This window comes from Rhinoderma darwinii, chromosome 13 (assembly GCF_050947455.1).
Source record: "Rhinoderma darwinii isolate aRhiDar2 chromosome 13, aRhiDar2.hap1, whole genome shotgun sequence".
NCBI lineage: Eukaryota > Metazoa > Chordata > Amphibia > Anura > Rhinodermatidae > Rhinoderma > Rhinoderma darwinii.
Window position 1 is genome coordinate 21449526 of NC_134699.1, and position 25095 is coordinate 21474620.

The following is a 25095-nucleotide window of genomic DNA, read 5'->3' on the forward strand; positions in this document are numbered from 1 at the left end:
TAAGTGACAGACTGCTGAAATCAGTGTCTATGTACTTTCAGGCACGGCAGCATAAAAAATGACAGATTCGCTTTCAAGGGAACTTGTCACTTAGTTTGGAACGATTAAATCACCCACATGTCATTATGCAGCTGGTGTTTAGTGTTCCAAACCTGCTTACTCAAAACCGGAATTTTCGGTAATCGTTAGTAGGAGTTGTTCAGCGTCATCGGGCACATGAAACTCGGGACAATACACTGTGTAAACAGAGGCGTGGTGTGCTGTCCTCTGCATTTGGTGCGGAATGCGCGTGCATGTAACGCCGCTGGATTCGTATCTCCCGAACACCTCTAGCTTCGTTTTTAGTTCAACTGTTGCCGAAATTGTCCATTTTGATGCGGGAATGCTAAACCCAGCTGCATAATGACATGCTGGTAGTTTAGTGGCTCCAAACCTACTGACCGATTCAATTTAATTCCCATAGGAATTGGTTAAAGATTTCTAGTTCAAACTTCAGTGTTGAAATGAACGGCTCTACTGAAGCTCTGTCAGGGTTTAGAACATCTCAGAAAAGTGTCACAAGTGTTTGGCTTTGTTCAGAGTAGTGTGGTGTGAATCCGCATCTGCCCCAGCTCGCTGACCTGTTCAAGAGCTTTTCTGACCTGAGATCACAAAGGATGGTCTTCCCCTTTAAATTGTAAAAAGAGTAATTTTTCTCATCCATGCAGGGTAGTAGGATGTAGAAGTTGTTGTTTTTTCTTTTGTTTTTTTACAATGAAACAAACTAATATTTGATAAAACAGATTCAATATTTTTGTTTTTTTCTTTAAAACATACAGGCCTTTAGCAAGAAGAAAGTTGATGACCGTAAGGAATGGCTGACAAACTTCATGGAAGACAGGAGACAGAGAAGACTTCACGGTTTGCCAGAGGTATATGTTCCGACACGCCACGTATGACTGTTCTTTCCCTGGCAATGCCTTGGCAATGAAGATGTAATGGCTGTTTAACTTTTGTATTCAGGATTACCTGTACGGAAAAACCACAAAACACTTGACCTACAACGACTTTATCAACAAAGAGCTGATTCTGTTCTCCAACTCGGACAATGAACGCTCCATCCCATCCTTGGTTGATGGTAAGTAAAGTAACTTTGCTGGTCTTTTCTTTCCTATGTCCTCATATGTTTAATGAAGGTGTTAACCAGTGTTTGTCACTAGGTTTGAAGCCAGGTCAGAGGAAAGTCCTGTTCACTTGCTTCAAGAGAAATGATAAAAGAGAAGTAAAGGTTGCGCAGTTGGCCGGTTCTGTAGCGGAAATGTCCGCTTATCATCATGGTGAGGTAAGGACGTGGTGCAGATTAGAATATGCCGTGCTTAAAAGAATTTTCCCATCTAAAGGGAAAATATCATGTTCGGATGAGCTTGATGTGTATTTTTGTGGGATAAGATTCAGTATTCAGTATATAATTTATTCTTCTATGTCTGTATGCACTCTCATAAGGGAAAGACTGTCAATCATGGAGTAGGACCACCCATTGGATTTAGTCTTTTCTCTGTGGTGACCAGTCATGCCTGTGATCTGTGGGCTCTCAGCAATTGGACCCCACACTGACACATCCAGTCGAAAGCTATTGTCCACCCTTGTATTTTGTTCCACAGTGATAGAACTAGAGCCCTTCTAAGGTGCTTTATTCCCATTTACACTCATTCATTGACCTTCACACACTGCTGCATGATCTATATAGACAATGCCGTACAGATTTGTGTGACTCAAATAGGGCAGAGTTTAAAACAAACATTGGAGTATTTAAAAAAAAAAAAAAAAAAAACCAGTGTTCTAGAATTGTCTCTTTGGAATTTCCTTTTTCTTTTTTGTGCTGCGCCAGGAGCTCTGAAATATGAATAACCTGCATTTATAACTCAATTGTTTATTTTCGCCTGTAGACCTCTTTAATGATGACCATTGTTAACTTGGCCCAGAACTTCATGGGCAGCAACAATATCAACCTCTTGCAGCCTATTGGTCAGTTTGGTACTAGATTGCACGGTGGTAAAGATGCTGCCAGCGCTCGATACATCTTCACAATGCTTAGGTAATGATGGCTAAAATTATAGTAACTTCAAACTGTATATTAATCTGATTTGATCATTTTATTTAGTCATTACGGGGTTTTCCAGGAGTTTTTTTGATATTGATAGCCTATTCCTAGGATAGGTCATCAATTTAACATCGGTGCTGCAGCAAGTTCAGTCAGCAGATTGGCAGTGTCGCTGGGAGTCGGACCCCAACCAATCTTATATTGATGACCTATCCAAAAGGATAGGCCGTGGATCTAAAAGTCCTGGAAAAACCCTTTAATAATTTCTATGAATGTTTGTAACATGCTTAGTCCGTTTCTATTGCAGCACGCTTGCCCGTCTTCTCTTTCCCTCTATGGATGACAATGTCCTGAAGTTCATATATGATGATAACCAGAAGGTTGAACCGGAGTGGTATATTCCCATTATACCCATGGTGTTGGTGAATGGTGCAGAGGGAATTGGCACTGGTTGGTCATGTAAAATCCCCAATTATGATGTCCGTGAGATAGTAAGCAATATCCAGAAAATGCTGGACAGCGAAGAGCCCCAAGCTATGGTGAGCAGAATTCTAAAATACATAAGGGATCTGAAATCATATAATCTTTAAAATGAGATTCATCTTCTAATGGCTAATATTTCTTACACAGCTTCCAAGCTACAAGAATTTCAAAGGCGTTATCCAAGAGCTTGGTCCAAACCAGTGCATAATCAATGGTGAAATTTCAGTGTTGGATACAACCACTATTGAAATCTCTGAGCTCCCAGTCAGGACTTGGACACAGGTACCCACAATTCAAATACCTCTGTTCACCCCTGCTTCAGGGCTCCATTCTGTCGAACAGAGCGTTGACTACGCTATTGATTCTGACGAAACCCTTGCACAACAGAGACAAACGGAAACCATTGTCACCGTATCAGTCACCATTGAAATCAATGGTGATGGAAACGGAAACCTATGGTTTGTTTTTGTCAGTCAGGGCGTCGGAATGGAGCGCTGACGCAGATGTGAACGAAGCCTTACAAGTGATTGTGTGATTTAACCGTATCCTGCTTTATTTTCTATTCTAAACCATTTTCTTTCACCAGAATTACAAGGAACAAGTGCTGGAACCGATGTTGAATGGGACAGAAAAGACTCCGCCACTGATTGTGGATTACAGAGAGTATCATACAGACTCCACCGTCAAGTTCATCATTAAGATGACTGAGGAGAAACTCGCTGAGGCCGAAGCTGCCGGCTTGCACAAAGTCTTTAAGCTTCAAACTCCCCTTACTTGTAATTCAATGGTGAGTATTCTGAAGTCCGGGTAGTTGATTCAGCACTTTTATGGCCGGTCATTTCATTTGTGATTTGAGTTCAGAGCATTATTTTGTACTCAGCAAGGTTTTGTTTTTCAGGTTCTCTTCGATCACACTGGATGCCTGAAGAAATATGAAACTACTTTGCAAATTTTGCGTGAATTTTATGAACTGCGTCTCCGCTATTATGGTCTAAGGAAGGAATGGTTGGTGGGAATGCTCACTGCCGAGTCCTCCAGGCTGAGCAATCAGGCTCGTTTTATCCTGGAAAAGATTGAGGGCAAAGTCGTTATTGGTGTGTAAAAGGAAAATGTTCTGAAATAAGGGGGTTGTGTTATATCCGCATAGGCCAGAAACAAATTCCAATATATACACACTGCTGAAAATTTTCTCTGCGATCAGACAATGATGTCATTTGACATGGCCACATAGTTTAGTTGAATGCAGTGAGATTTTGTCCATTGAAATGTAATGGCCAGTACGGTACGCGGGTGTTTCCGTCACCACAATGGCGTTAAAATGCAGCAGCCCGTATGGTCAACAGTTGCTCCGGTCACTAGAATGAGTAATTAGTGGGGGGGTTCCCAACGACGGTTGCACCCCCACCGGTCTATCATTTAGGGCCTGTTCACATCCGCATTAGTTTCCGCTGAGGGTTTCTGTTGGATTAACCCCTCAGCGGAAAGTCCAACAGAAACTTCAGTTTCACTCACCATTGAATTAAATGGTGATGGAATTACTTCCGTCCAAAACGACGGAACCCCGTCACAACGGTGACAGATGGAAACCATTAGCTAGGTTTCCGTCACCATTGAGTTCAATGATGAGGGAAACGGAAGCTGAGGTTTCCGTTTGACTTTCCGCTGAGGGGTTAACCCGACGGAAAGATCTGACAGAACCCCGCAACGGAAACTAACGCTGATATGAACCCACCCCTATCCAGTGAACAGGTGATCATTTTTATTTTAATTTTTTTTGCTGGAATACACCTTTAAGGGAAAACGTCTGAGGTTTTTGGACGACCCCTTTCTGGTGTGTGCAAATAGCGGTGCTGTAAACTGACTTGCATTTATTTCTACCTAGAAAACAAGCCAAAGAAAGAACTTATTCAGATGTTGGTGCAGCGAGGATACGACTCTGATCCAGTCAAAGCCTGGAAACAAACTCAAGAAAAGGTACAATACAAACGTGCCCTCCACTGCTGATACAAAGAAGAATCGTTGCAAACAGGCAGCACTGTGTGAAGATTTGAAGAATTCATTTGCAAATTCCATTTTTGAAACTAACAGTGCTGTGGCTTTTTCAGTTATTTTGAGCAGGTTTTTTTTGGGGGGTGCGATATCAGTCATGTAAAACCTTCTAAAATCGTTGTTTGCGTGATTTACTTTCCAGGAAGAAGCTGGAGAGTTGATTGAAGAAGAAACTGAAACTGAAGCTGTAACCACTGGGCCGGATTACAACTATCTCCTCAATATGCCTATGTGGTATTTGACCAAAGAAAAGAAAGACGAGCTGTGCAAGCAGAGAGATGCCAAGGTTAGACCCGTGTGATAGAAATCTTAGAAGTTGATCCTCATTGTCTTTTGTATATGCTGCTGTTAATAAATGAGCTTGTTGTGATCTAGTGTGCAGTATGTGTCCTATATTGAAGTTTTCCATCTTTATCAGATTGCAGAGCTACAAGATCTTCAGAGGAAGTCTCCACCTGATCTGTGGAAAGCAGATCTTGCTGCTTTTGTTGAAGAACTGGATGTAAGTCGGGATCAACAAATTTCGCTTACGCTACTGCTTTACGGTTTGCGGTCACTAGTTAAATTGCGTGAAATTTACTTTGCCAGCGCTTTACATTGTTTCTTAAGTATACTTGCCGTCCGTAACCATGAACTTGTTCTTGACATGACAGCGGGTAGAAGAAAAGGATCGTGCTGATGAGCAGGTTTCCCTCAAAGGCAAAGTGGTGAAAGGCAAAAGTGGAAGACCACAGGTGAAAAAGATGCAATTAGAGGAGATCCTGCCATCACCCCATGGAAGGCGCATCATTCCTCGGGTCACAACCGCTATGAAAGCAGAAGCTACTAAAAAAGTCCAAAGGAGAGTAAAGGTAAGTTTGCTATGATGGCACTTACAGTAGAAATTACTCTATAGGGGTGTTGTCACTGTAGGCTTACCGGTTTATATAGATTGTGTGGCTCTTCCCTTTCATTTTATTTAGTTTGTTTGTTTTTTAAATGAAGCACAATTTGACAAGTCTTGGTATTATTCCAGTGCTGCTCCTAGTTTCTATCAAATCTGTACTTTAGGTTCTTAATCCAGCTCTGCTTCTTGAATATATATATGCAGGTCTAACAGTCCTTTATCAGTGAACCACTCTGAAATGTATTGGTGTTTTTTTTTTTAGAATGACGGCATTGCTAGGAAGATGGAATTTGGAGATGAGGAATCGCAGGAAAGCCCTGAAAGCAGCCCACAGAATAGTCCAGAAAACCTAACTCTCGCTGAAAGACTGAGCAAAAAAGTGAAAGCTGAACCAGGTTTGTGCCCTTCTGTTTAAAGAGGACCTGTCAATAGGTCATAGAAGTTGAACTGGTTAACTGACTTGAATAGCGCGGTCTACCTGATTCCAGTGCTGTGGTTTTATTCTGGACACCCCCCTCCCCGTTCCAGTGATATGGCCCACTGTTGTACTTGGTCCCTATATCCTAATTTGCTCTAGTTAGCCAACAGGGCGTGAAGTACTCTCAAGTTGTCTCTTGCTGATTGGTCAGCTTTAGAGGCAGTCAAGCTTGCTCCAACTCATTGGCTAACTACAGCAAATTAGCATATAGGGAGCCAACACAACAGTGGGCCACACCTCGAACGGGGGGCAGGGAAAAAATCGCTAGAACCAGAAAGACAGCGCTATTCAGGTTTACAATTTCGCCTTATATGACCTAGTTACGGGTCCTCTTTAAAGCTTCAGCTTACAATCTGTGATTGGTCGTCTATTAACTGGCAAATTTGAATTGAACAGGCACCAAAGCGAAAGCAACAAAGGGGAAGAAGCAGGCGACCCTCACATTCAAACCTGTGAAAAAAGAGACTCCAAGCCAGCTTATAGATTCAGAAAGTGACTCTGAAGCGGAGGTGTTGGCTCCACGTCCGGTTCAGCCAAGACGGGCTGCTGGTAAGATGTTAATATTTGCCTTAGTACGTCAATGTATCTTCCAATTGGGGTTAAACCTGCAAGGAGTCCATGGTTAACTACTATTTGGCTTAATTGAAAAGTATTAATATTCATTCTTTGTACCTTTTATGGAATGGAGGTTTTACAATTTCACACTTCTTTTCTCTGCATTACTTTTCGTGCACAGGCTTTTTTAGTGTTGCCTATAGCAGCCAATTTAATTTCCTTTAATTCAAAATTGTTCTGATTGTTGGAATTTAGTTGCTATGGGCAACACTAACCACTGTAGTTTTGATGCATAAAGCTAAATAGACTACAAAGAACTGCACCGGTATAAAGTGAAAGTACAGTCGCTCTTAAAGGAGTAGTACAACCACTATAAACTCTTTTTAAACCAGCTTACAATTGTGTACAAAAATAAAAGCCGTACTCTCCTCACCCGTCAGCCATTTTCTACTTCCTGCTGCAGCAATGATGTCCCGACAACAGGGACTTGTGACTGCTGTAGTGGGTCATGGCTGTGGCCAGTGATCGCCTGCAGTGGTCACAGGTCAGGATGTCGGAACGTCATTCCTGCAACAGGAAGTAGAGACCATGGCGGGGGGACCAGGGATCCATGTTAGTGGAGCTGCGGTGGTGAGGTGAGTATGGCTTTGTTTTTTGTACACTATTGTGCGCTTGTCTAAAGAAAAATGTTGTGCTGGACAACCCATTTAACCCAGCTTGGCTGACTTGTTTGTTCTTTGTAGCAAATGTGAAGTATGTGTTGGATTCAGAAGAAGAAAACGAAAACGGCATGACTAGGCCTCGTGATGACAGTGATATTGAGAGTGATGCTCCGTTTGAGCCCTGCGCACTTTCAGACGAGTCATTTGAAGTTCCCAAACAGACCCGAAAACCTAAACCTGCTGCCAAGTGCGTACCGAAACCTTAGATAATGGAATAAACCCATTTAAGATATTTTTGCTACAGGCCTATGTGTAGTACATGATGACTAACCAGCAGAATTGTTTTCTCCAATAGGAAGGTTAAGAAAGATCCCAGTCCAGACAAAGTTCAAGAGGCTGTACCCGAAACAGCCCCTGAACCACCACAACCAGGTAATTAAGAAACGGTCTCAGTCCCGCACCTCATCACATGACCAGGTGTTTCCTGGCTAGGTTGGATAAAGGATATTGAGGGATTGGTTTGTGTTGCATGTACTTGATGATTGGTTGCGACTGTCGTCTTTAAAACTGTTGCAATAAAAGGCCTTTTCTTTAAACATTTCTTCTAGTGGCATTAGTTGTAGTTGAAAGCGATGAGGAGGTCCCAATTAAACAGTCGGTGACAACTGTCCCTGCTCCAGCAGCTACCAAGAAAAAACTGCATCCTGCCCCAGGGAAAGCTGGTGGAGAAAAAGCTGCTCCTAAAAAACGTGCGAAGAAGACTGTGTCTACTACTGCAAATACAAAGAAAGGTATGAAATATTGATCTCTCCATAGTGTGTAGTCACAACGCTGCCTGGAACATCAGTTCACCTGCTGGGACTTACTAGACATCACACGCAGCTATCGCATTTCACTTGGGTTGTCACAGACCTACATCTGTTAAAGGGTAGTGCGCATTAAGACCGTTCCTTGTAAAATGTCCTATTATATGTTGAGGAAATAGTGGGGAGGAATCTGAGGACTGCCAGCGAACCTGCAAACTAAAAAGGGGTGATTACCCAGACCAGACCAACACCTTTAATGCTTGCAATAAATTCCAAACTGCTTATACCTCTTGTAATAAACGTATTGGTCCCTGTGCAGACAAACAGCCATCTATCTTGGATGCTCTGTCAAAGACGAAGCCATCCAAATCTTCTACTGCGATCAAGCATACAGATGATTCTGATGACGAAATACCACCCCCTAAGAAGACGACAAAGTCACGCAAGAGGAGAAACTCTGATTCTGACTCTGATTCAGATTTTGGTGTGAAGCAGAAATCAAAACCATCTAAGGTAAGACCCACTTCCAGTGCCCAAATGTAAGGCCTTTCCATGGACTATTATTTAATTTTATTCCTATGTTGCTACGTACATGATGCCATGGAGGGGGATGGGACAAGCCTTTGCTGTGACCTCCTGAGCACTGAAATGCTGACTTGCTTTTTCGCTTTAGAAATCCAAGACAAAAGATGACGATGACTTCAATGTAGACACCTCCGAGTCTGAAACCAGCGTCAGCGTTGCACCAGTTCGCTCCAGAACAGGTCGTGCAAAGAAACCAATCGCCTATATGGAGGATTCTGATGAGGACCTGTTCTAACCTTTTATTTCTCTTCCTTAAACCAACATGAAGGCAGCTAATATCTTTTAAATAGCACTGCACAAATGAAGATCTTATCGGCCTCTCACAAGACGTTCTGTTAAAAAGTGACATTTGTGTATCTTAAAATCTAAATATAGTTTTAAGCCTGTTGGGTTTTAGGCACTGCCAAGTTATTTATTACCACCCGCTCCTTTATAATGACGCCAGAGTCACTGTGGGTGTTCCGACTGCTTGCAGCTCTGGTTTGTTTTGTTCTCTATTGGTACCCACACTTAGATACTGTAAAGTTACGTAGATTTTATTAACTGGATAGGTGAACTTTTAATTCTTTGATGCCCCGTAGCGCTATTCTTGCCCTGTATAGTAGTGCGGCTTCTACAGATTATCGTGACTCGTTGACACGGATGAGTCTGGTTTTATTGGTCAGCCAGTTAGTCAGCCCAGTTTGATGCTGTTCTATCTCACTGATCCGAGTTTTAGCCATCAAAAAATGTACATAGATGTGAGGCAATTGCATATATTTCTATGTTGTCTGTCTGAATTCTGTCAGTTTTTATGTCCGTTACCTTTCAATACCGTTTGTAATAAAGATTCTAAAAAGAATTCTTGTTTTGTGTGGCTTTTCTTTTTTAATTGCAAAAACGTAATAAAATGTAGATAAGTGAAGTAGTGAAATTGAAATGGGGCTATGCTCATCAGTTTTCCTGACAATGTGATCTTTTGGAAGTTTTATCCCTGTAGATGTACACTATGTCCTCCCCAACCAATGTGTCCTTAGACCCAATTTACACTTGGGCTAGGGCTTAAAGTTGCATTGCAACTTCATTTATTATTGGGTGGGAGTCACATGCGTTCTTATGACCAGATTAGACTTGAGAGTTTAATGCTTTTTTTTCTCGCATAGAGAATAATAGAAGTCACATGCAGCTTTAAAGGAGTTTTCTCATAATGAACCATCACCTATCCACGTGGTAGGGGATAAATGTATGATTGGTGGGGTCCAACCACTTGGACCCTGACCGATCCTTAGGCCAGGGGTCCCGCAGTTGGATATGTGAATTGTGGTATCTTGCAGCAGCTTGTTCCCCTCTCTCCATTTAAATAATTATGTTTATGGGGGAATCGGGATAGACCTTTTCGCCGAACACTGTTGTGTCTGGCTAGCATAGAGTTAAAGGTAACATTGTCAATCAAGACACTACATATCACATTCTTAGAGGCTCTGTCACCACATTATAAGTGCCCGATCTCCTACATAATCTGATTGGCGCTGTAATGTAGATAACAGTGGTTTATATTTTGAAAAACTAATTTTTGAGCAAGTTATGAGCAATTTTAGATTTATGCCAATTAGTTTCTTAACGCCCAATTGGGCGTTTTTTAACTTTTGACCAAGTGGGAGTTGTAAAGAGAAGTGTATGACGCTGACCAATCCGCATCATACACTTCTCTCCATTCATGTCCATTTGTACTCCACACAGCGTGATCTCGCTGTTGTGAGTAAGTCCCACACAAACTTTACCGAAGTGTCGGGAGTTTGAAAAGACATCGCGTCCTGGCTGGAGGTGATGTCTATTGACTCTCAGGACACCAGTAAAGTTAATGTGGGTGTATGTGACAGCACAGTGTGATCACGCTGTGCGAACGCCCACTTGGTAGAAAGTTTTAAAAAATGCCCAATTGGGCATTAAGAAACTGATATAAATCTAAAATTGCTCATAACTTGCTCAAAAATTATCGTTTTTCAAAATAAAAACCACTCTTCTCTACATTAGAGCGCCGATCAGATTATGTAGGAGGCAGGACATTTATAATCTGGTGACAGAGCCTCTAACTTCTCCAAGAAGAAAAGGCTGCTGCACTTCTGTCCATCACTGGAATACTTAAAGTTCCATCTGTCCTTATCATTCCTAGAACTTTCTCAGGTCCTTTCCACTTGTGACCTTTGCACAGATAGATGCCCAGGAACAATACACAGAGGATTTCACTGTAAATACTTGGTACTTAGGATTGTAAGTGCCGCACATTGTTCTGGTATAGCAGCTAATTGTAATGAGTTTTAACATATTCTGTTTCAAAGTTAAAATGTAATTTGTTATATGCAAAGTACATTAAGGGACAAAAAGTCCCATGTGGTGTTAGACCCTGTCGAAATGCCGGCTTGTCCCGTACATTGCCTGACGTGATAGGGTCGTATAAATCAAGCTCTCTACCCTACTTTTCACTGCGTAGACCACAGCCTTATATTAGCCTTCTTTTTCTAACCTACCTCTGTTGGGGCACCTGCCTACACCAGGCATGAAGCATTGGAGCAAAGACCAGTAAGCAATGGCTAGTACAATTAGAGCACTTTGTGGCTGGCAGTATTCTATATGTGGGAAACTTCCTGTGGGCACTGAATTTCACTTTTCATATGCAGCACTATTCCATTGGGCACCATGTGGCACTATTCCTATGGGAGATAAAAGGCAGTTTTAATATAAACGCTAACACTTCATCTGGGCACTATCCACAGAAGAGCTCCAGTGGAAACAACTTTCCATGTCTGCGCCCCCACCTGACTGTACACCACACTCTAGACTTTTATGTATACTGTACTTTTTGATCTGCCTTGTCTGCTTTAAAAAAGCCTCCATCTTGATTCATAGATTTACCCAGCTTTCTTTTCCCCTCTGCTTTGCTATCAATCCCATGATGCTTTAGCACAGCATCACATGACCGGCTAAGGACCATACCATTTCTGCATGCTGGGGGACACTGATTATCATACTCTCCATTCTCCTAAATAAGCTGAGAAACCATAAGTATACAGACATGGAGGCTGCACTATATTCTTCTATATTATACCTGTGACAGGAACCGGTCTTAATATCAGTAATCGCTTAAAATAGAAGTTTCTGTCTCCCCTGTGCAAAACTAGTGTGGTACTGGAACTGCTGAAGCCTGTGATGGGCGACACATAGATCTCCATAGAATCAAGTAGAGAAAGCGTGTCAGCGAGCCGGATTCACACTGCTGCTAAGCAAACATCCCAGTCTGATAGAAGCAGCAAGAAAAATAACAGGTGAGAGACAGACCCATGGAATACTATAATGGTACACATGGGAAAGTTTAGTTTTGGCCGGAGTGTCTCTTTAAATAGACCATGGAAATACTATATAAATATGAAGAGATGTAGTTTTGGCCTATGGTTTCTGGAGTGTAGCTATGTATAGTTTTGACTGTTACAGACAAAAACCAATACATCAAATAAAACTTTTTTTGAGTTAACAAAAGATACCATAAAGTGTTGCACCCTGCAGGCATACCTTCATTGGTATTACGAGGGGTTACAATCTAATAGCATGTCATGTAATAGCATGTCACAAGGATATGCTGTCATTTTAATGATCGGTGGGGTGGGGGGACTAACCACTGGTACCCTCCACAGTGCCAGAGAATGAGGGTGCCAGGGCTGATTTAGCGCTATGTCCTCTTACACGTCTTCGCTTCAGAGGCGGCGCAGGACAGCTGAATGTGCAAGCAACAGCAATCTGCATCCTTCATTTGAATGGAGCAATGCTGCAGTTCCCTGTACAGCGGGTGGCCAGGGCATCATTGTGCAGGCAAATACCGTTAAAGGAAAGCAGCGCAGCGGCATGTTCATGTTTAGAGTTGGTGGTTCCAGAGATCAGACCCCTGTCGATCATGTGATCGCATATCCTAGTGATGTCATCACTTTATAAGAGAAAAATACCCCATTAAGACATTGGGGAGAAAAATGTGACCAGGCTTTCTCCTACTTTTTATGGGAAACGGGGTTTTATACAACCCCATCCACTGAACTTTTGCATACAGGAGACCCTCCATTACTACATTAGTACTTCGTGTACTGCCATTTGTTAATTCTTTTTTTGTTTTGCCAATTCCATATGAACCCTTGAGAAACAAAAACAAAACCCTGTCTCCATCTAAAATGGGAAGGTACAGTAAAGTATGGGTGCCATTTTACAAAGACCCTTGAGTTTACGTCAAGGGATATATGGGTGTGTTTTGGGGTTTTTTGGGCTAGATAGGCTTATTGTTTTTATTTTTCCAAGTTTAGCCACTAGGCGTCACCATTTCATTCTATTTCTGCACATTTTGCTTAAGATGTCCCTTTCTTACTGACCTGTCATTCTATATGGGCGTAATGTGGACAAACCTGTTCCCTTGAGGTCAATTCTGGCCCTTTCCTTTACTTCTACCTCTCTACACACTTTACTTCATGAAATGCATGTGCCTGCCAAAAGCTACTTCTTTTTCTGGCTCTCGTTTACATTTTGCGACATCCATCTCTGCTTTATAGCAAACGAATGGCACTTTTATGCTCATTAAGCCTGATGTTTATGAACCTAGATGTCTGGCCAATATAAGCTGTGCCACATGCGCACCTTAAAGAATGTATTCATCACTTAAAGTCACAAGTTACCAGATTCTTTTAAGGGTTCTCATATCCATTAGTGTTATGTCATTTTCCCTTAAAGGAAAATATAAATGAAGTTGATCTAATAGGCACTTGATACCTTTCAAAATATACGTGTCAAAGTTTCCATACGAGACAAAAAAACGTAACCTATTTTAAGTGATTAATTTGCCGTAAGTGGATGTGACAACCGTCTAATTTTTTTTTTATTTTTTTTCAGGAGTTGAAACCAAACCAATTCCAGAGAGACACATCAACAAAGGGATAAAGGTACATAAATAATCATAAATGAATACAATTACATGATCGCACTAATAGTTGGGACCAGTTGCGGATTAAAGAGGCTCTGTCACCAGATTTTCAAACCCCTATCTCCTTTTGCAGGGGATCGGCGCTGTAATGTAGATTACAGTAACGTTTTTCTTTTTCAAAAACGAGCATTTTTGGCCAAGTTATGAGCATTTTAATATTTATGCAAATGAGCCTTTCTTATGTACAACTGGGCGTGTTTAAAGTTATGTCCAACTGGGCGTGTATTGTGTGTGTACATCTGGGCGTTGTTTTACTAGCTGGGCGTTGTGAATGGGAGTGTATGATGCTGACGAATCAGCATCATCCACTTCTCTTCGTTACCACCCAGCTTCTGGCAGTGCACAGACACACAGCATGTCCTCGCGAGTCCGACGCAATGAAGTTCCTGTGGGAGGAAGGGAGTGACGTCACAGCGTGATCTCGCGAGGACACGCTGTGTCTGTGCACTGCCAGAAGCTGGGTGGTAACGATGAGAAGTGGATGATGCTGATGCCGCCCAAAGCGCCCTATGATGATCCGACATTGGTTGGGACTGTATGTGACGTGGTCAAATGGCAAATCAGAAGTAATACAAAACTTAAATTCCCGCCCATAATTATAGTTATTACGTGCTGATATACAAAGTCCTTTTTTTATTTAAAGTTTAATCCCCTTTCAGTACTATGGAGGTATTACTCTCTATGCCCACATCATTTACTTGAAGGTGGTAATGTCTGTGCCTACATCATAAACCAGGAGAGTCAGGTAGGCATTACTATATCTGCCTATGTCATAAACTAGGCGAGGGAAGCTGTACTGTGTGCCTATGTACTAAAATGTGTGGGAGATCAGGAAGTAGTACTTTCCGTTCCTGCCTGATTAAGCGGGAGATTCAGGGAGGAAATACTATGGCCCCATGCACACGAACATGCTTTTGCGGCTGCAATTCCCCAGAAAATCCACGGGAGAATTGCGGCCCCATTCACTTCTATGGGCCCATGCACATGACCGTGGTTTCCACGGTCCGTGCATGGCCCAGGAGCCTGGACCGCAGAAAGAATGGACATGTCTTATTATGGCCGTGTTCTTCGGTCCAGGCTTATAGAAAATAATGGACGCGGCCATGTGCACGGGCTGCGATTTGCGGGTGACGCCGGCCGACCAGAAAATCACGACCGTACACATGGCTACGGTCATGTGCATGAGGCCTATCTCTGCCTAAATCATTCACAGATAAAGAGGCTACATTATTTACAGGGAGAAACAGGTGTTCTTATCCATGCCTAATAGTACGTCATGTACAGGGAGAAACCGGAAAGCAGAATTATGTGCGCCTATAGCGGGAGATATCAGGAGGCCGTAAACCGGAAGAGACATGACGGCAGTACTATCCGTGCCTACATTAAAAATAGGGAAAATCAGGGAGGAAGTACTATCTCTGCCTACATCATTTACAGACAGAGGCTACAGTATTTACTTGGAGGCGTTCTTATCTGTGCCTACGGTAAGTCATGTACAGGCAGAGACACGGAGGCATTACTAACTGCGCCTAAGTCATAAACTAGAGAGATGGAGGCAGTACTATCTGTGCCACGTCATAAACTAGGAGACAAGAAAGCAGTACTATGTGTGCCTATGACCTATACTGGGAGAGATCAGGAAGTAGTACTATCTGTGCCTACATCATAAACAGGGAGGCAGTGCTAGCTGTGTATTTTTTTCGTTTTGCTGCTATAAAATACATTTGATAAGGCGAACGCCAACTTTTTTAGTGCATGTTTGGATGTGGTCACAGCCCCACCGTATAAAACAGACTGTACTTATATACATGGCAGCTGAAAGATCTTTCTGCTGATGATGGATTGATATGAGATTTGTCTTGCCACAACTGCTCTACTTTGTACCACGTGCCTAATATTATACATTGTATCCTGACTGCATCTTACTATATTCAGGCTACATAACATATCTGCGTGTCCCAATTGATACGTGGCACCAACAGCATCAATAATTACAAGTATTTCTTATCATACAATAGAAAACAACCGCTCAGCAATACAAAGATTCAATTTAAGGTTGACCTTTTGTGAAACTTTTCTTAGGCTCCAAGGTCACTGGTTCTGATATGGACCTTGTGCAGTGAGAGGAAGGAATTTCAGCAAAAATTCACACCTCTGCATTATCCCTCTAACAGTTTAACAGCGAGGCCCTACACGTACTGCGATGACAGCAACACATTCTGGTCAGGGCTGAGAGGCACTTCAGGCATTGAACGCCCTCTTACTGGTTACTAAAAATCACAGCCGGAGGCAACCGGCGTGTTCTGAATCACAACTTCAAGTGTAAACACTGTCTTTGTGCATTAGGGTCCTAAGGAGATAGATTATATATATAAATGTGTGTGTACATAGTTAGGTCCAGAATTATTTGGACAGTGACAAGTTTTGGCATTTTAGCTGTTTACCAAAACATATTGAATATACAGTTATATAATCAATATGGGCGTAAAATGCAGACTCTTAGCTTTAATTTGAGGGTATTCACATCTTAATTTGAGGAAGGGTTTTTTGGCTTACAGCTATTTAATATGTAGCTGTCTCTTTTTCAAGGATCCAAAGGTAATTGGACAATTATCTCAAAAGCTATTTAATGTGCTGCATGGGCTATTCCCTCGTTAGTCCATCAATTAAGCAGGTAGAAGGTCTGGAGTTGATTCCAGGTGCGGCATTTGCATTTGGAAGCTGTTGCTGTGAACCCACAACATGAGGTCAAAGGAGCTCGCAATGCAAGTGAAACAGACCATCATTAGGATGGAAAAAGTGATGAAATCCATCAGAGAGATCGCACAAACGTTAGGAGTGGCCAAATAAAGTTTGGTACATTCTTGAAAAAAAGAGCGCACTGGTAATCTCGTGAGCTCCAAAAGGCCTGGACGTCCACGGAAGACAACAGAGGTGGATGATTGCAGAATGCTTTCCATGGTGAAGAAAAACCCTTCCACAACATCTACCCAAGTGAAGAACTCTCTCCTGGAAGTAGGTGTATCAGTATCTAAGTCTGCCATAAAGAGAAGACTTCATGAGAGCAAATACAGAGGATTCACCACAAGGTGCAAACCATTAATCATCCTCAAAAATAGAAAGGCCAGATTAGACTTTACCAAACAACATGTAAAGAAGCCGCCCAGTTCTGGAACAGCATGAAACTAAGATCAACCTGTACCAGAATGATGGGAGGAAGAAAGTATGGAGAAGGCTTGGAACGGCTCATGATCCAAAGTACACCACATCCTCTGTAAAACATGGTGGAGGCAGTGGGGTGGCATGGTTGGGGCAGTGTGATGGCATGGGCATGCATGGCTGCCAAAGGCACTGGGTCACTAGTGTTTATTGATGTGACTGAAGACAGAAGAAGCCGGATGAATTCTGAAGTGTTTAGGGATTTACTTTAGGGTTGATTGACGTCGCTTAACAGTAAAGATGGACAATGACCAAAAACATACTGGGAAAGCAACCCCAGGGTTTTTTAAGGCAAAGAAGTGGAATATTCTGCAATGGCCAAGTCAATCACCAGATCTCAACCTGATCGAGCTGCATTTCACTAGCTTAAGACAAAACTTAGAGACTCTGTCACCAGATTATAAGTGCCCTATCTCCTATATAATCTGATCGGCGCTGCAATGTAGATAACAGAAGTGTTTTTTATTTTGAAAAAATAGAATTTTTGAGCAAGTTATGAACAATTTTAGATTTATGCTAATTAGTTTCTTAATGACCAACTGGGCGTGTTTTTACTTTTTACCAACTGGGCGTTGTACAGGGGAGTGTATGACGCTGACCAATCAGCGTCATACACTTCTCATTGTTCCAGCTCATTGTGATTGTGCAGTGAAAGAAGCTGGGCTGGTACAATGAGAAGTGTATGACGCTGATTGGTCACTGATTGGTCAGCATCATACACTTATCTGTATAAAACCCAGTTGGTAAAAAGTAAAAACACGCCCAGTTGTCTATTAAGAAACTAATTAGCATAAATCTAAAATTGCTCATAACTTGCTCAAAAATGATCGTTTTTCAAAATAAAAACCACTTATCTACATTACAGCGCCAATCAGATTATGCAGAAGAGAGGGCACTTATAATCTGGTGACAGAGCCTCTTTAACCCCTTCCCGCCGGATCACGTATATATACGTCATTAAAATCGGTGGCTTACCGCATTTTCACGTAAATATACGTCATGGAGATGAAGCTGGCTCAGGAGCTGAGCCAGCGACATCACCACCGGGTGACAGCTGTATGTTACAGCTGGCACCCTAAGGTATCGGCCAGGACCGGAGCTAGCCTCCGATCGGACCGATTAACCCCTCACATGCTGCGTTCAATAGAGATCGCAGCATGTGAGGAGTTTATAGCCACCGGCACCCCAGCAACGTGATCGCTGGGTTGCCGGTGGCTGCAAAGGCGATCGGAGGGCTAATGCTTACCTCCCGATCAGCCTGTAACGGAATCCTCTTATGCCCCGTCGTCGGCGGGGCCCAGGAGGCTTCCGGTAACATCGGCAAGATGGCGCCGGCTCAGCTTCCGGCTCAGAAGCTGAGCCGGCGTCATCAGCAGTGGGTGTCCGCTGTATGTTACAGCGGACACCCCGATCTATCGCCAGGAACCGGAGCTAGCTCCGATTCCTGGCATTAACCCCTTCGATGCAGCGATCCATTGTGATCGCTGCATCCTAGAGGTTTGTAGAAAATCGGCAGCCTTGCCATGCGATGGCAAGGCTGGCGACTGCTACCATGGCAACAGGAGCCCTAACAATGGACTCCTGTCTGCCATTACGTAAGCTGATTAGGCCCCGCCCAGAGGCGGAGCCTGATCGGCTTGCTGTCAGTGAACAACTGACAGTTCCAATACATTGCACTACATAGGTAGTGCAATGTATTAGAACATCAAACAAATAGTTGGACATTCAAGTCCCCTAGTGGGACTAAAGAAAAGTGTAAAAAAAAGTGTAAAAAAAGTAAAAATAAAAGTTGGAAAACATACAATAAAAGTTTCAAATAATAACACAAAACACAATCGCCCTTTTTCCCTTATAAGTCATTTATTATTGAAAAAAATAATAAAGCCATACATATTTGGTATCGCAGCGACCGTAACGACCTGAACTATAAAATTATTATGTTATTTATCCAGCGCAGTGAACGCCGTAAAAAAAAAAAACTCAAAAACACTGCCATAATTACTGTTTTTTTGGTCACTGTCTTCCAAAAATTGAAATAAAAAGTGATCAAAAAGTCGCATGTATCCAAAAATGGTACCGATAAAATCTATACCTCGTCTCGCAAAAAAAAACAAGCCCTCACACAGCTCCATCGATGAGAAAATGTAAAAGTTATGGCTCTCACAACTTGGCGACAGAAAAAATACATTCTCTTTCCAAAAGTAATTTTATTGTGCAAAAAGTTATAAAAAAGTTCTATAAATTTGGTATCGCCGGAATCGTACTGACCCGCAGAATAAAGGTAACATGTAGTTTATAACGTACGGTGAACGGTGTATATAAAAAAAAAAGTGGCACAAGCTGGGCATGACATTTGACACTGAATTGGCATATCTAGGGAAACTATTTAATTTGTACCTTCCGCAGCGCAATCATTTATGGAAAAGATACGTGGGGTGAAAATGCTCACTACACCTCTTAATAAATGCCTTGAGGGGTGCAGTTTCCAAAATGGGGTCACTTCTCAGGGGTTTCTTTTATTATTTCACATCAAAGCCTCTGCAATTGTGAACCAATACTTTATAAGTCGCCAAATTAGGCCTCAATTTTACATGGTACTCTTTCACTCCTGAGCCCTGTCGAATGTCCAGGCAAAAGATTAGGGCCACATGTAGGGCGATTCTAAAACAGGGAAACACCGCATAATAATTGAGAGCTGTCTTGTTATGGTGGCACAAGCTGGGCACCACATATTGGCGTATCTAAGGAAAAATTCCCATTTTCATTCTCCCACATCGTGTGCACACGAATTTCTGCAAAACACCTGTGGGGTTAACATGCTCACTACACCCCTAGGTGAATACCTTGAGGGTGTTGTTTCCAAAATGGGGTCACTTCTGGGGGGGATCCACTGTTTTGGTCCCACATGGACTTTGCAAATGCAACATAGCGACCAGAAACCAAATGCAGCAAAATCTGTACACCAAAAGCAAATGGCGCTCCTTCCCTTCTGAGCCCTGCCGTGTGCCCAAACAGCATTTTACGACCACGTGTGGGGTATTGCCGTACTCCAGAGAAGTTGCTTTACAAGCGTTGGGGTTCTTTTTTTCCTTTATTTGTTGAGAAAATTAAAAATTTGGAGCTAAAGCTACGTCTTATTGAAGAAAAAGGATTTTTTTTATTTTCACTGCCCAATTCTAATAAAATCTATGAAACACCTGTGGGGGCAAAATGCTCACTACACCCCTAGATGGATTCCTCAAGGGGTGTAGTTTTCTCAATGGAGTCACTTTTTTGGTGTTTTCACTGTTTTGGTCCCTCAGGGGCTTTGCAAATGCGACATGGCCGCCGCAAACCATTCCTGCTAAATTTGAGCTCCAAAAGCCAAATGGCGCTCTTTCCCTTCTAAGCTCCGCCGTGTGTCCAAACATCCGTTTATTACCACATGTGAGGTATTGTTTTACTCGGGAGAAATTGCTTTACAAATGTTGTGGTGCTTTTTCTCCTTTAGTCCTCGTGGAAATTAGAAAAAATTAGCTAAACCTACATAATCTTTGAAAGAATGACGATTTTTATTTTCACGGCCTACTTCCAATAATTTCTGCAAAAAACCTGCGGGGTCAAAATGCTCACTATACCCCTAGATAATTTCCTCAAGGGGTGTAGTTTCCAAAATGGGGTCACTTTTGGTGGATTTCCACTGTTTTGGCACCGAAAGAGCCCTTGAAACCTGACATGGAGCCTAAAATATTTTCTAATAAAAAGGAGGCCCAAAATCCACTGGGTGCTCCTTTGCTTCTGAGGCCGGTGCTTCAGTCCATTACCACACTAGGGCCACATGTGGGATATTTCTAAAAACTGCAGAATCTGGGCAATAAATATTGAGTTGCGTTTCTCTGGTAAAAACTTCTGTGTTACAAAAAAAATAGAATAAAAATGAATTTCTGCAAAAAAAAATGAAATTTGAAAATTTCACCTCTACGTTGCTTTAATTCCTGTGAAACGTTTAAAGGGTTAAGAAACTTTCTAAATGCTGTTTTGAATACTTTGAGGGGTGAAGATTTTAAAATGGGGTGACTTTTTGGCGGTTTCTAATATATAAGGCCCTAAAAGCCGCTTCACAACTGAACTGGCCCCTGTAAAAATAGCCTTTTGAAATTTTCTTGAAAATGTGAGAAATTGCTGCTAAAGTTCTAAGCCTTGTGATGTCATAGAACAATAAAAGGATGTTCAAAAAACGATGCCAATCTAAAGTAGACATATGGGGGATGTTAATTAGCAACAATTTTGTGTGGTATAACTGCCTGTCTTACAAGCAGATACATTTACATTTAGAAAAATGCAAATTTTTGCAATTTTTCACCAAATTTTGGTGTTTTTCACTGGTAAATATTGAATTTATCGACCACATTTTTCCACTATCATAAAGTCCAATGTGTCACGAGAAAACAATCTCAGAATCACTTTGATAGGTAAAAGCGTTCCGGAGTTATTACCACATAAAGTGAAATATGTCAGATTTGAAAAAATGGGTCTGGTCCTGAAGGCCAAAATGAGCTTGGTCCTGAAGGGGTTAAGGCAGAAAGAGCCACAAACAAGCAACAACTGAAGAAGCTGCAGTAAAGGCCGGGCAAAGCATCACAAAGGAGGAAACCCAGTGTTTGGTGATGTCCACGGGTTCCAGACTTCAGGCCGTCATTGCCTGCAAAGGATTCTCTACAAAGTATTAAAAAACCCATTTTATTTATGGTAACGTTAATTTGTCCAATTACTTTTGCGCCCCTGAAATAAGGAGGCCGTATAGAAAAATAGTTGCAATTCCTAAACGTTTCAGAGGATATTTTTGTTCAACCCCTTGAATTGAACATGAAAGTCTAAACTTCAATTGCATCTCAGTTGTTTCATTTCATATCCAATGTGGTGGCAGCGGAGCCCAAATCATGAAGATTGTGTCACTGTCCAAATACCTCTGGACCTAACTGTATATATTTATGAATGTATGTGTGTGTATATATGTGTGTGTATATATGTGTGTGTACACATACAGTATTGTTCAAAAAAATAGCAGTGAATTTAAAAAAGCAAATAAAGCACAAAATCATTAGAATAACTTTTATTTGCCTAAATGCAAATGCACCGGAAATACTTCACATTCAATTCCGAATGAAAACAATATAAACATTTATCCAGTTTGTGTTATTCCCTTTTTTGTGCTTTTCTGTAACGGATTATTAGGCTCTTCAAAAAAAATAGCGGTGACAGCATTTTTCTTTAAAAACTCAAAAATGTAATTTATAAACTGGAAAAAATGTTTTAGATTTCACTTTACTGAACTAATATTTACTGGCATAACCATTGTTTCTGAGAACGGCTTGACATCTGTGTTGCATGGAGTCGACCAACTACTGGCCCCTCTGAACAGCTATTCCAGTCCAGGAAGATTGGACGACATCCCACAGTTCTGCATTTTTGGGTTTTGCCTTTTGGGTCGGGTCGTTGTCGTGTTCAAACACCCATTTCTAGGGCATTTCTTCTTCAGCATAGGGCAACATGATCTTAAGTATTTTGATATATTCAAACTGATCCATGATCCCTTGTATGCGATAAATAGGCCCAACATTATGGTATGATAAACATCCCTATATCATGATTTTTGCAGCACCTTGCTTTACGGTCAGTGTACTGTGGCTTGAATTCATTGCTCGGGGGTCGTCTGACATGTTGCCTGTGGCCACTAGACCCAAAAAGTACAATTTTGCTCATCAATCCACAAAATGTTTGGCCATTTCTCTTTGGGCCAGTCAATGTGTTCCTTGGCAAATTCTAACTTATTCATTTCATGTTTTGTTTTTTTCAGCAGCGGGACTTTGCGGGGAGTTTTTGCTGGTAACTTGGCTTCATTAATGGTCTTCTGATTGTAGCAGTACTCGCTGGTAACTTCAGGTCGTCTTTGATCTTTCTAGAGGTGACCATTGGCTGAGCCTTTGCCATTTTGGCTATTCTTCCATCCATTTGAACAGTAGTTCCCCGCTTCCTTCCGCGTCTTTCAGGCTTTGGTTGCCGCTTCAAGGCATTTGAGATGATTTTAGCTGAGCAGCCTATAATTTGCTGCACTTCTCTGTTTTTCCCTCTCCAATCTACTTTTTAATCAACGTACGTTTTTCATCAGAACAATGTCTGAACGACCCATTTTCCCCCAGTATATCAGAAGGAAATGCACCATAACCAACGTGTAACATTTGCCACCCTCCTACCTTAACCCCTTAGTGACCATCCTTTTTTAGGCCTTCGTGACCAAGCAATTTTTTTACGTTTTTTTATCGTCTCATTCAAAGAGCTATAACGTTTTATTTTTCCGTCGACATAGCTGTATAACGTCTTGTTTTTTTGCGGGACAAGTTGTATGTTTTAATAGCACCATTTTTGGGTACATATAATTTATGGATTAACTTTTATTAACCTTTTTGGGGGGCATAGAAAAAAACCTGAAATTTCGCCACACTTATTTGCGTCCTAAATTTACGCTGTTCACCACATGGTATAAATATAACTTTATTCAGCGGGTTGTTACGATTGCAGCGATACTAAATTGATATAGTTTTCTTATGTTTTACTACTTTTATACAGTAAAAACACTTTTTTTTAAAAAATTATTTGTTTTTGTGTCTCCATATTTTAGGAGCCATAACTTTTTTTTCATTTTCTGCCGATGCAGCTGTATGAGGGTGTTTTTTTTTTTGGTTTTTTTTGCGGGACGACTTGTAGTTTTTATTGGTACCATTTTGGAGTACATGCAGAAGACTGGCCCCTTAAAATAGCTGGTTGATTTTTGTAACTCGACTTTTACATTTGTTCAGACCCGTTAGAATGTTTTTGTACAGGAGTTGCTCATTTCAGGTCCTGCCACAGCCTCTGTTGGGTGCAGTCTGGACTCGGCCAATAACAATTACATTTTGGATGTGGAAGTAGCAGCCAGCCATATAGAATTACATGGCGGCCATTCACATAAATGGACATTTAAAGAGGCTCTGTCACCAGATTTTGCAACCCCTATCTGCTATTGCAGCAGATCGGCGCTGCAATGTAGATTACAGTAACGTTTTTATTTTTAAAAAACGAGCATTTTTGGCCAAGTTACGACCATTTTTGTAGTTATGCAAATGAGGCTTGCAAAAGTCCAAGTGGGTGTGTTTAAAAGTAAAAGTCCAAGTGGGCGTGTATTATGTGCGTACATCGGGGCGTTTTTAATACTTGTACTAGCTGGGCGCTGTGAAGAGAAGTAACATCCTCTTCTCTTCAGAACGCCCAGCTTCTGACAGTGCAGACCTGTGACGTCACTCACAGGTCCTGCATCGTGACGGCCACATCGGCACCAGAGGCTACAGTTGATTCTGCAGCAGCATCAGCGTTTGCAGGTAAGTCGATCTTACCTGCAAACGCTGATGCTGCTGCAGAATCAACTGTAGCCTCTGGTGCCGATGTGGCCGTCACGATGCAGGACCTGTGAGTGACGTCACAGGTCTGCACTGTCAGAAGCTGGGCGTTCTGAAGAGAAGAGGATGTTACTTCTCTTCACAGCGCCCAGCTAGTACAAGTATTAAAAACGCCCCGATGTACGCACATAATACACGCCCACTTGGACTTTAACTTTTAAACACACCCACTTGGACTTTTGCAAGCCTCATTTGCATAACTACAAAAATGGTCGTAACTTGGCCAAAAATGCTCGTTTTTTAAAAATAAAAACGTTACTGTAATCTACATTGCAGCGCCTATCTGCTGCAATAGCAGATAGGGGTTGCAAAATCTGGTGACAGAGCCTCTTTAATGCATGGTCAGCTCGAGACTCTATGATCTAAGTCATAGGGGGGTCCCGAGAGTAGGACTCCCCTTTATGAGGTCCATAAGCCCTAATAAGGCATATGGACAACATTTTCTTCCCTATGAAATAATAGAGAATTGTGCAGTCCTAAGACTCATGTCAAGTGTCTTTACAGTTGGTTTGCGGAATCGATTAGTGTCCACTAGTGACACTAAATTGTCTGTGATATCAGAAGGACCCATCCATGAAAATATCCTGTCTATGCCCACCTTAATCCATAGATCCGTTATAAATAAGATGCATTTGTCAGGGTCATAGAGGCAAAGGAAAAGCTGAAGTTTCTGTATTCTGACAAACATCAGTCACTTTCCCCAAGGCTATGTAGTTATTTTTGGAGTGTTTCTGTAGCAGAGAATACAAAATGAAATCTGTAGGTGTTATCAGTTCCTCTAGCCCACTTATCTAGACTCCAGTGGCCTGCAAGGCCCGGCTTGTCTT

The 25095-nt window shown here is 41.8% G+C and overlaps 1 protein-coding gene and 1 long non-coding RNA gene across 5 annotated transcripts in view; one reads left to right on the forward strand and one right to left on the reverse strand.

The window, feature by feature from the left end:
- TOP2A (DNA topoisomerase II alpha) overlaps positions 1 to 9425 on the forward strand; it is a 29503-nt gene extending 20078 nt beyond the window's left edge. For both annotated transcript variants that reach the window (XM_075847065.1, XM_075847064.1), the window contains exons 17-35: positions 819 to 911; positions 1003 to 1117; positions 1200 to 1321; positions 1926 to 2074; positions 2388 to 2619; positions 2711 to 2845; positions 3150 to 3350; positions 3462 to 3657; positions 4446 to 4537; positions 4755 to 4898; positions 5031 to 5114; positions 5266 to 5463; positions 5761 to 5893; positions 6373 to 6525; positions 7275 to 7440; positions 7549 to 7625; positions 7802 to 7984; positions 8319 to 8512; positions 8673 to 9425. In XM_075847065.1, the coding sequence (XP_075703180.1) occupies positions 819 to 911; positions 1003 to 1117; positions 1200 to 1321; positions 1926 to 2074; positions 2388 to 2619; positions 2711 to 2845; positions 3150 to 3350; positions 3462 to 3657; positions 4446 to 4537; positions 4755 to 4898; positions 5031 to 5114; positions 5266 to 5463; positions 5761 to 5893; positions 6373 to 6525; positions 7275 to 7440; positions 7549 to 7625; positions 7802 to 7984; positions 8319 to 8512; positions 8673 to 8819 (2814 nt within the window). In that variant the 3' untranslated portion in view covers positions 8820 to 9425. The remainder of the gene's footprint in view (positions 1 to 818; positions 912 to 1002; positions 1118 to 1199; positions 1322 to 1925; positions 2075 to 2387; positions 2620 to 2710; positions 2846 to 3149; positions 3351 to 3461; positions 3658 to 4445; positions 4538 to 4754; positions 4899 to 5030; positions 5115 to 5265; positions 5464 to 5760; positions 5894 to 6372; positions 6526 to 7274; positions 7441 to 7548; positions 7626 to 7801; positions 7985 to 8318; positions 8513 to 8672) is intronic.
- LOC142666847 (uncharacterized) overlaps positions 1 to 25095 on the reverse strand; it is a 106236-nt gene that overhangs the window by 52896 nt on the left and 28245 nt on the right. The window lies entirely within an intron of this gene.